Source organism: Poecilia reticulata, chromosome 6, assembly GCF_904066995.2.
Source record: "Poecilia reticulata chromosome 6, P_reticulata-male-v2, whole genome shotgun sequence".
Taxonomy (NCBI): Eukaryota; Metazoa; Chordata; class Actinopteri; order Cyprinodontiformes; family Poeciliidae; genus Poecilia; species Poecilia reticulata.
The window spans coordinates 3,213,014-3,225,159 of record NC_088835.1 but is presented as its reverse complement, the minus strand read 5'-3'; the positions used below and the strand labels follow the sequence as shown (position 1 = coordinate 3,225,159).

General features: G+C 37.7%; 1 protein-coding gene across 5 annotated transcripts in view; it reads left to right on the top strand.

The window, feature by feature from the left end:
- Positions 1 to 11,204, top strand: part of ripor1 (RHO family interacting cell polarization regulator 1) — a 75,447-nt gene extending 64,243 nt beyond the window's left edge. For 4 of the 5 annotated variants that reach the window (XM_081607666.1, XM_081607668.1, XM_008410936.3 and 1 more), the window contains exons 19-24: positions 419 to 568; positions 659 to 814; positions 1,201 to 1,397; positions 1,906 to 1,989; positions 4,143 to 4,233; positions 4,837 to 11,204. In XM_081607666.1, coding sequence (XP_081463792.1) covers positions 419 to 568; positions 659 to 814; positions 1,201 to 1,397; positions 1,906 to 1,989; positions 4,143 to 4,233; positions 4,837 to 4,934 — 776 coding nt within the window. In that variant the 3' untranslated portion in view covers positions 4,935 to 11,204. Of the gene's footprint in view, positions 1 to 418; positions 569 to 658; positions 815 to 961; positions 1,074 to 1,200; positions 1,398 to 1,905; positions 1,990 to 4,142; positions 4,234 to 4,836 lie in introns of those variants that run through there. The other variant, XM_081607669.1, reaches the window with a different exon arrangement.
- Positions 11,205 to 12,146: the final 942 nt, after the last annotated feature.

The window sequence follows — 12,146 nt, the reverse complement described above, 5'->3', positions numbered from 1 at the left end:
GAGTGACTGCTAAAGTCAGTCAGAGAGCAACTGCTGATGGTTCTGCTGCTAAAAATGGTTCTACAAGATTTTGAGCTGAAGAAGAAGTCTTGTAGGCTACCTGCCTTTTTTTTTTTTTTTTTTTTACATTTTTGGCTTTATCTTTGTTGACTGAATAATTGCTGGAATCTGTTGTCTAAGGTGCTCCACCTGAAGACCCCTTGGAAAGACCAGGTCTTACACCTTCAATTTGAAAGAGGGTGTACTTTCTTTTTTCAGTGAGTGCATGCTCTCTACATGAAGAACCAATATTTTTGCATCTGGTTACATATACAACATCTAACCAGAACTTCCAGAGGACTAGTCTGAGTTCCTAATGGTTCCTTATTGTATCAAATTGGCCAGCTGACCTGCTGCTGTCCCTCTTCCTCTGTTCCAGTGATACCAGAGCTGGGCCACTGCTTCGGTGCCCTGTCCCTTTGGGAGCAGACTACAGAGCGCGGCACTGTGTACTGTGTCTCTGTTGAGAACTTTCTCTCCACTCTGTCTACATCATGCTCCAGCATGCCTCATGGAGGGGCAGATGCAGGTACTACATAATGCATGCAGAAAAGTCTGTTTCAGTGTCTCTGTGCATGTTCTTACTGTGCTAAAAGCTGTTTTTTTGGGGGCGGGTTAGTGTTCTTGTGCCTCGTTGAGCAAATTTTGGATCAGAGGTTACCACGACGAGGCAACACAGGCAAAGGAATTATCACAGTGTTTCAGCTGTGGAGTTACTTGGAGTCTAACGGGATCACTGATATGGAGACGCACATCTCTGAGCTAGCAGAAGAGGGTATGTGCACACACATACACACGCACACACAATAAGTTAATAAGAGCAGCTTCATTGAAAGTATAGTGATGCTATGTGAAATCTGAATCTGAAAGGTCAACTAGTTTCTGAAAAAAGTGTTTACTTTATGCTATTGTTCCTCTCTAGATGTGTGGTAAGAAGACACTTGTCTTGGGCCGAGGCAAGTTCATTCTTGCCACAGTGAACTGAGATAACACCTACTTACCTAAAGCTCATAAAATAAAGTATCTGCCTGCTATTTTCTGAGCTCTTGTTCATTCTGTGTGAAGCTCAGAGGAACCAGTAACTTTGTCAAACACATTGACAAAGTTACATTCTGTATTAGAATAAAATTTCACAGTAAAATTGTATAACACTTTCCACAGTGTTCCTGGTGCAGAGCCTCAAATCCACTGACCTGGATGTGATTATGAATACTTTGAGACGGCCTCCTGAGCGCAACTTGAGGAGAGGAGAGCTCCAAGCTGTTGCCAACTTATTGAAAGATCCACGAGGCAAAGTGTCAACATCTGCTAGCTCTTTACTGAGAGGCCTGACTGCTCAGCCCACACAGAGAGAACAGGTGATGGATGGATGGATGGATGGATGGATGGATGGATGGATGGATGGATGGATGGATGGATGGATGGATGGATGGATGGATGGATGGATGGATGGATGGATGGATGGATGGATGGATGGATGGATGGATGGATGGTCTGTAACTGAGGTGGGAGAATACAGCTCTAATGATATTAGTGTATTTACTTTATGAAATCTGAATCTTCATGACCAGATTGTCAGAGAGACAGCAACCATTCTAACCACTGATAAATGATGCAGAAGACCATTTTAAATGTTAACTCAAATTATTTTGTGTTTGTTTTGAAATAATAGTTAATAATTAATGGCAGATAATGGAAGAACATCTAGTTTTTACTTCTTTTCACATTATACTGTAGAACTTAAAGAGAAGGTCAAAATTTGACAGAAATATACCACAAACTCTAATAGGTGAATGTCTAAATGAATACATACTGTAGACAGTATTGCCCAAACTGAACTCTCACTTTTGTGCTTTCTGTCCTCAGGCTTTGGTGCACTGCTTGGAGCTGCTGGAAGATGAAAACATAGACACCAGAGTGTGTGGATGTAAAGCTTTGGCATGTCTCAAGGTACAAGCATCGTGACCCTGCTATGTAGAAGTCTTTGTTTCTAACCAAAACACTGTACTGCACCCACTGCTTCTGCAAATGACTAGCAGTAGTCAGAATGAAGGAAACAGATTTCTGTTCATATTGCAGAATCTGAAAATACTCAGTAACTCTAATCAAGTTGAATGGCAAATGGCTTTGTACTCTTATAGCACTTTACATAGAGCAGCTGCCATGCACCAGCTCCACAGGGCCCTTTGACCCCCACTAGCAGGTAAAGTGGGTGGAGTATCTTTTCCAGCGACACAATAGAGGCAGGTGGAGCGGGGTTTGAACCAGCAACCCATCGATTGCAAGGCAAACTCCTACCACTGTCGCCCTAGCTCAACTATCAGACAATACAGCTTACCTGGATCTAAACATGATGAAATAAAACACATTTTGTGCAACATCAAACCCTGTCATAACTATGAAGTACAAGTGTTCTTAGAATTGTGTTTTCGTCAACGTAGCTAAACTATTTAGAAGAGTAGTGTAAAGTCTTTGGGGTTCCTACAAAGAGACATCCTGAATATAACTGGATCTGGATCTGGATCTGGTTCTAACCAGAACATCCCAATTACAAAGTCGAGTTACAAATTCCTCATCATCTTCCAGCTTTTATTGCTTTAGTTACCAACAAAAATGCTTTGTATTTTAAAACTTTTCTTATTGTGCCAAATATTTGGTATTTGATTTGAAAATATGTGATCAACTGCTATTGATTAATTACAGACCACAATAAATTGTTTTTGGGGAGGTTTTTCCCATCCCACCCCTAATTTAAATATGATGGGTGGATAAGTACTTTTCCACAGCACTGAAGGATTTGGTCAAGTTCAAAAGTCAGCTGCACCTAGCAAGCTTGCTAATAGCTGCCTCACTCCTGCAACACACATTTGCCTTTTTCACAAAACATGTCCGTCATAAAGCTTCAGAGATGATTGTCTATATTCTGCCTCCTGCCATTCATAAATCATTTGAGTATGGTCACTATGGCAATGAGAGTTCTTATGGATCCAGCCGGGTTCACTGAAGTGAACCTCAACTTGGTTAACACTGAGCATTAAAGGAGTTTCAAACACCTCCCATTCTACAGTAAAGCAAAACCTATCAGAGGCATGTGAATCTTATGTTTTCTGAGAACAAGCCACATCAGAACACCACTGGTGAAACGTCCTGCCTCAGGCCAGCCTGTCCAGTCTCACATTCCTCAAAGTCTCGGTTTGGTTTTGCCTTAAGTTTCATAGCCAGTTGGTCTTATACACTGAAAAAAACCCCAGAGTACTAACTTAATTGAATTGCTTCAATTAGTAACAAATAATTCCGTTAAGTTTATTCAACTTATTAAGTTGGTTTAACTTGACAAATTTAAGTCAGTCTTGCACAAATCATTTAGTTTACTTCAGATAAAGAAGTAAACTAATTAAAGATATTTTTGGCTTAGGTGGCCTTTATTTGAGAGTAGTTAGAGAGGTAAGTGGGTAATGAAAGAAGTGGAAGACATGCAGCAAAGGTCATCTTGCCAGGAATTGAACCAATGATGGCCACATCAAGGACTAAGGCCTCGTCTCGTTTGTTGTGCTCTGCCCCTGCCCACCACAGCACCCTGGCTGATACAGGATCTGTCCCTAGTGAAGTTTGCGTCATGACGTCAGGCGTAGGATACGAACGCAGCATTGAACTTAAATGTTTCAATTAAAGTCAAAGTAAAAAGTTCCTTCAAGTTCAAAATTTGTGACTATTAATTCAACAGAAAAAACTAAGTTGCCGCCACTAAACCAGAAGAATTAAGTGAGATTAATGTATGTATATATAAGCCCAAAACTTGAGTTACAGCCCAAATACATGTTTTAGAATGTAGTCCAGCTAAAATCACTACATCTCAAAGCCAGCTTCCTGTTCTATAAGTCAATTGGTGTGGCGCTGTCACTCTCTCACTGGGTGACTCAGATGAGTGGCATCAGCAAGTTGACGTCGACCTGCTTTTCAGAATGACAGAAAGACAACCGGCAGCTGTCTAAGTCCTGGCTTGAAGTATTTTGTGAAACAGGCTTTTCTCTTGAACTTTAAACCTCACTGTCCCCACTCATTCCACTCATCCTCCATTACCACTTCTCTCTTTTTTCCTCCAGGCCAAAGAAAGCATTGAGCAGCTGGTGTATATTTGTCAGACAGACAAGGAAGATGTCCGAGATGCTGCCAAACAAGCACTGCTGACACTGGGTAATTTGAACTATTATAAACCCTGGAAGAAAGTTGTTTTGTTCCTACATGATTGCCTCAAGAGGCTTGTCAACTCTATAGATGAACATGAGGGAAAGAGGAACTGCTGAGCGCAAGAAGGATTCGAGTTACGTACAATCATAAAGAAAGTGTAGCTAACTTACAAAATTAGATGATGTCCCTTTTCTGAGAACTGTTTTCTCTCTCCCATGATATCAAATGGTAGTGATTCTCTATAATGGATGACAGGTTTCAAGATTTCTGAATCTCAATACTGGATCAAATCAAATAAGTCTTTGAATTTGCAATGAGCTTTTATATCTTTGTAGTTTACCCATTTAGTTTTTTTTATTTGAACCATACATGGTATGCTGTGTGTCATACTTAAGGTGGAAAAAAACTTGAAAATATCTGTCGAAGTTTTACATAAGAAGAATTTGCCAGTTTGCCAGAGTTCCTACACATGTCTGCATCTTTCAGCACAGCTTTTGTTTGCCGTCTTTTAACTTTAACAGGAAATCCTCATAAGGATAACACAATAATTACGTCATAAATTATTTTCTTTGCTGTTCATTGTTGTATGTTATTTATTGTGTGAAACAGGTGAGGAAGGAAAGATGGCCTACAGACACGTGGAGATATCTCAGGACAGCTTGCCAAGGCTCTTTGCTCCAGGAAGCATGGCCAGCACAGCCTTCTGACCAGACACAGCCAATGACAGTCACAGCACACCAACAGCATGGCACCACAGTCTCCACTGTGTCCATCTGCTAAAGTGGAGGATCAGTCGTAACTTAAACCTTTATTTAGCAATCATCTATAGTTAGGAGTACTTCAAACAAATTTGCCATAGATGATGACATTTCTGAAGTATGAGTTAAATTAACAAAGAAATTAAGTTCAACATTCATTATTATACAGTATGAAGAACTTTTACAAAGTGTTACTGAAACAGACAGTTCCAGCACTGGTTGAAGAGCAAACATTCCCAAAACGCTGTATTAGCTGTTCTTATATCACTTTGTACTGGTCCAGGAAAGGCTCCATTCAGTAAGTTGTTGCTGCTCCTCTTGTCACCGAACGATCCACATCTGTAGGAAACCAGTTGTGGCCACAGAAGGCTGCAGATTTTTGACTGATGCCTACAGATAGAACGTAACCATGACGAGAACTGACTACTCTTATGCCTTCTCCATGGAACCTGCATCATCTGCTATCTGGAGTGAACATTTGAAACAGAACTGCTGTCGTCTGCAGAGAACAGCAGGCCTTCATTCCACTGCTGGTGGTGTTAAAGTCAAACTACAGCCATTTCTGAGGGAAATTACACACAAAATAATTACTGGGTATTAAAGCAGTTATTGAGAAATACTTTTTATGCTGTTTATTGTGGGGTTGCCTTAATCTTTTGCTATAACTTCTCAGGAAAAGATTATTAGTACTGGTAGAAAGCTTTAGTGCAGCATTTTAGAAATGTATACCAACTGGCATGTGCAACATCAGAATGTCTGAGTCACAGTTAGTGTCTGAGATCTGACTGACATCTGTCAGCTAGCAGGCAGTAAACGAGATTAGAGCAAAGACACAAGACTCACGATCAGCAGCCATATCTTGTTCAGTAGGAGCCAGGACTGAGGACTAGACTGTGGAGTAAAACAACACCTCCACAGCGTGGGGACCAGTGGTTGACCCACTATAATGGCCATAAATATATTTAATTCTTAAGATGCAGATAATTAAACAAATACAATTCAATTATGCTTTTTAATTGCACATATAAAATATTCCAAATATTCACAGGTCAGTAGTGGCCTACAGCAGAATGTTTCAAATTAAACTGGTGAGTTAATCAAGCTCAGGTTACGTCATCAGTAGTCACCTCTGCTCTCCTCCACAATTCTTTGTTCTGTTTATGAATATTTTTATCTCACTTATCCTGCTTTTGTTTCCACTCATCCACCTCATCTTTCTTCATGACTCCATTTGACCCCTTTCATTTTCCTCCTCATCATCCTTTCTGAGCTTTTCTTCATCACAGTCTCTTATTCACACATACCATCCTCATCATCCTAGCCTAGCGGTTCTCAACGTGGGCGGTACCGCCCCCCTGGGGGCGTTCAGAGGACGGCAGGGGGCGCTGGCGGACATTTTTACAAAAGGGGGGCGCTGAGACTCCTTTGGGGGGCGTTTGGTCGAAGGTAAACTTAACACTTTACATGCACAACAATACCAGTTTAGACTTTGAGCAACTTGGTAAAACTGTATTGTGTAACATTAAAACATGCTTGGCTGCAACTGTATCAATGGCAGCTCTTCTTCTTCTCTTCAGTGTTTGTAGCTTTTGGCGCAGCTCCATTCTCCTGCTATCCCTCTGAAAAATGAACCTATTTAAATAAAGAAATCCCTCCACGGTTGATACCTTGATAGAGAGAGTTCATTTTATAGCGTTAACACCGGAGCTGTAAGTGGTCCGGTAAGAAACGGGGGTGATAGAACAACGGTACAACAGCACTTTTAGATTTCAATTATCAGAATACCGAAATTGTTTCCGTTGTTTTAAAAGGTTTATGTCAGTCTGCCGTTCCCCCATTGATACGTTTCCCGACCGCCCTGCACCGTAGAGGGTTAAAAATAAATAAATAAATAAATAAATAAATAAATAAATAAATAAATAAATAAATAAATAAAACTACGCGCACATTGTGCAAAACTCTGAAACAGGAAAAGCGGGACATAAAACGGACCGACGAACTAGATGTGAATTATGGCATAAAAACAGAGAATCCGACGCTGAACAGTGAAAAATCAACACATGATGTGAAACACATGACGATTAGGTAGTGCAGCAGGTGATGAGTGAAGATTACTGATGGTCAATAAACGATAAAATAAATGTAGCAACAGGAAAGAAACTAAAGTAGACATAGCAATAAACCAAGAGAGGATAATACTAATCAAATGAAACTAAATGGAAATGAATGAAGAACAAAATGCAAGAATAAAACTAAGAAACTAAAGTAAATACAGAGGAATAAACTGGTATGGCAAGACCTTTCAAGCAATACTTAATACAGAGGACTGTATGGCAAGAATAAACAGACACTATTTCCAGATAAAAAGTAAAATAATATTGTTGAAGTGCCATGGGTTTGTTGAGACCATATCTAGTACTGAGAATAAATATATCTTACAGACCATAACAGTAACAAACTTATCACTTATTTATGTTTTTAACTAGATTTGATATATTTATTTCTTCAATATTATTTTTCATGTCAGTGTTAATGTCATGAGGCTGATGACTCCATGACACTTTCAATTTAACTCATTAGGATTTGATTAAGAACCAGATTTGTTCTTTGTAATTTCTGTCCAGTAAAACTATTAATCTATAATCAATAGACAGGTCTATATAAAGATATAATCCATGTTTCTGTCTCATATTTGTATGGCATTAAAAGGACCTGAAACTTTAGTTTTTCCACTGAAAGCTTTGGTTTGCACAATAAATACCATGTGAGTGAAATTTTATGGATGATGCTCTGATGTCCCATTCTCCTGAAGGCAGCACAGACCTGCACCACCAGAAACTGACAGAAACACTGAAGAGAAGAAGAGCTATGATTAATGTAGTTACAGTTCTATCAATGTTTTAATGTTGCAGAGCTCAGTCATTTTGCAAATAGATCAAAGTTTAAACTGGCATGTTGTTCATCTTTTATCTGCTCATTTTGTGAAATATTTAAAAACTAGAAAATGGCACCGAACAGGAATATTTTTTCCACTTTGATTGGCTGCTGTTAGGCCAGTAATTCTTCAGCATAGGGACAAAATGGGGGTTTATTTTCCCCTAATTTTTTTTTATTATTTCTCAACCTTATGCATGCAAATATGACAAATAATGTTTTGGAAGTGTAAAGATGCTAAAGTGCAGGCTCCCAGTTGCAACATTTTAAAAAAAAATTAAATTTTTAATCGACCTGACCCAGAACTTTGTCATCACCATCTGACAAAAATAAACATAAAATATTTTTTTAATGACCCTATTAGTGATGTTTTACTCATTTTTACAGACAAATGTTTCTCAAGAAACAAAAAAAAATATATTATTTACAACAACAAAAAGTCCATCTGACGGAGTTGACACAGAGCTGAAGGTGGTGACAAACTAGTGAGTAAAAAGAAAAACTTGATACATGTGAAGTAATGCAATTTATGTAAAATATATTAAAATGAATTAACTGCACATTAAGTGAGATTTGTCAACAATTTCACTGAAAGAGTCAAAAACTCTGATGGAGTTGACAAAAAGCCAAACTACCTCAATTTATATGTTATTCTGAAGGAGGCCGTATTGTAGCTCATCAGGTCCATGAAATCTTTACAATATACCAAAATTAAGCTTTTATTTCACAAAATTTCATCAAAGTTTTGTAAATTGTCAGTTATGGTGTTGACACATCATGGTTTTGGCAAACAACTTGGGAATAAAAAGAAGAAAAAAACTAAAGAATAACATAAGCTAACCAGAGCTAACTAGCCCTCCTAGCAAAGGAAGAGAAAGGAAATGGTCATGGGGTCCTCAGAAGTTCTGGTGCCCCCCAATAATGCCTGATTTTTTTACTTTTTCTTCATGTATGACGGTGTTGACAAAAACTAGGGACAAATTTCAATGGAGTTGGAAAATATATAATGATTTTTAATTAAATTTATTGATACTTTTATAATTATTTATATGACTTATACTTAATTGTCATAATATATAATTTTAGTATTTCTTTAATTGTTTTAAACTATTATAATGTATTGAGTTCTGCTCCAGGACAAGGTATTTTACAGGCACCAGCCACCGACTACAATGTTTAAAATAAAAAAATATTCAGCAAACACCAGGAAAATATACATTGTTGTGCTCACATGACCCAGGTTAGTTTAGTCAGATATTTGAAAAAATATATATTTTGTGTATATTTTATTCAAATTTTGTGCTTTATCCATAGGACCTGTTTTGTCCCTATTCTCAAGAATCACTGCCTACCCATTTTAAGTTGAAGGTCCATTCATTGCATTTTTCACAGACACCTGTGAAAATAATTTCTATTCCCATGAATTTTTTGTTCTCTGGGAAATTATTTTTGATGATAAATACAGAAACAAGCATAAAAATCAAAACATCTACAATAGTGATAGTAATATCCATCCATCCATTTTCTTCCACTTATCCGGGGTCGGGTCGCGGGGGCAGCAGCTTCAGAAGGGAGGCCCAGACTTCCCTCTCCCCAGCCACTTCTTCCAGCTCCTCCGGGGGAATCCCAAGGCGTTCAGTCGAGAGACGTAATCCCTCCAGTGTGTCCTGGGTCTTCCCCGAGGCCTCCTCCCGGTGGGACGTGCCCGGAACACCTCACCAGGGAGGCGTCCAGGAGGCATCCTTACCAGATGCCTGAGCCATCTAGTAATAATAGTAATATTATCAATAGTAATATTAATAATAAAATAATAGTCAATGCAAAGTAGCCTACAAATTCTTTGGTGGGGGGCGGTCAGGGACCTGAATAAGGGTTAGGGGGGCGCTGGCCCAAAAAAGGTTGAGAAACACTGTCCTAGCCCATCATCCATACTTATGATCACACACATGCTCTTCATCCCTCTTTTAACCTCTCCTTCACAGCCACCTGTCATTATGACCCCTTTTAATCCAACTCCTCTTCTTCACCATTTTTTAAATTCCTTTCTTCATATCCATCTTCTTCTACTCTCTTTATGAGTAGATGTTTTTATGTGACTCCCCCAACCACTATTTGTGACCCATTTTCATTTGACTGGTTAACATCATCCAGCTTCAGGTTTGCCCAGCAAATAAACTGAATGTATAATGTGTTTTCATCCAGACATGTGGTGTGTGGCTTATAATGATGTGAATTATTCTCCTTTTCAAAATTGTAATAAAAATAACTCATTCTGCCAAGGAGGCCTTTGAGTTGAATGTTGCTCAATTTGAAACAGATTGAAGGAGAGAATGCAGTAGTTTCTGCTGTTCAAAGTAGAGGATATTTTAAACAAGTGCCATAAAGTTTTAAATTATGCTTTTAAATGAAGCTAAAATAGAAGTTTATGTTGAAGTTTATTTTTCTGTGAGTACATGTTTTTGATTTGAGTTGAGCTTTATTTGACCAATTTTCTGTAAATGGTCTACTCAACAGTAACTGTCCCAGATTACCGCCATCTGCGAACAGGGCCAGGCTTCAAAGAAAAGCTTCTATGTTGCTTCCTGTTAGCTAACTGTTAAAGGAATAATTATAATGAAGGAGCCTACTGAAACAGACCAAAGCTGTATTACTGGTCCACGCCAGTGTTTTACAAACCGTTTTAAAGTTTTGTGTGAAAATTATATATTTAGCTTTTATCATTTATAAATCTGACATTTATAAATTCTGATATTTTCTAAAGTGGATTCATTAAATTAAGCAAATAAAAAAAGACATGTCAGTCATTACATGAGTAATAAATGACATTTAATCCAAATAACTGCAAAAATATAAGGGTGCTTCTTTCCTGTGAGGTGTTTTTATCTATTTATCTTTTTTCTTATTCTCAGTAAATGATAAGGAATTGCTTCTTCTTTTTATTTTGGAAGCTGGGATTTCTTTCCATTCTGAATGTTGACAAATTGCTATAAGTTACAGAGTAATGATTGATTTATTTTAAGTCTGTATGTTGTATCTGTCACACCCTGTCAGAGTGGCTGTATATGAACTGCATTGGGCCACAGAGCTTATTGCATCTTGACGAACTTTGTAACAACAGACTCACTGAAAATGCCAAACTGTGGAGCATCAGTCAACTCAGTTGCTTATTCTAAGTGCAATTTGTTTTGTTAATCTAATAGTAGCATTACTCTGCCTTTTCTTCTGCAATATCCCTGCACTGTAAAGTATATTATTAATATTTTTGATAAATTATATAAGAAAAGACTGCTCTCACTTTGCCTGTTTTGTTTCTGCTGAAATGATTCTGATAACATAAAAACATTTATAGATTATAGACTTCCCTCATTTTATGCGCACTTTCATCAAGTTCATAACTGAATATATTCACACAGTAAAACTGCTTCCATGAAGTCATCAATAAATTATTTCAAAACATGATAAATACAGTTATTTTGTACTGTTCACCTGTTCAGTTTTGCTACTTAAAGTACTTGGTGTATTGATGCTGGCCTACAATCTGTTGCCAAAACATGCTGCAATTTATTTTCAATCTCTTTTTTCCCCTTTTTATCATTACTGCAATAAATAACATGAAAGAGTGTCCCAAATTTTTTTGTGCAAAATTGCTCATTATTGTTACCACCATAGTTTTGTTAATAACAGAATCAGAAGAGTGCTGTGTGTTGCTTTCAAGTCTTCCTAAAAAGAGTCTCTCAGTGGAAAAAATCTACTGGAGCAATCCTACAGCTTATGGTCAGTAAAGCTGAAGGGTCCTCATACATCTCAAAATGAAATATGTCTACCACCCAAATACTGTAAAACAGGCTGAAATAAAGAAGTTGTTTATCTCCACTTGGGGATTTTTACTTCAATAAAGCAGCATATGATCATTTGATTTATAAAATGTATAGAAAATAAATCAAATTGATTAGTATACAGTTGGGTCACTGAACAAAACTGTCAGCTAATCCCGCTGGCAACTGGACACTGTTTAGGCTAAGGGTTCATAAATGCTTTAGCAATTAGTTTCTCATCAGAACCAGTAATCTCTCAGCCAGTAGTAAAAAAATAATAATAATTTTGTTTTTTAAATGTTAAATTGAGAAATGAGTTGGTTTCTTTTTAATGGTCAAAAATTTGCAAGGAGAAAATTGAATTTGGTGTGATTAACAGCAAGTGAATTTTTCATATTCCTCTGTATGTTTT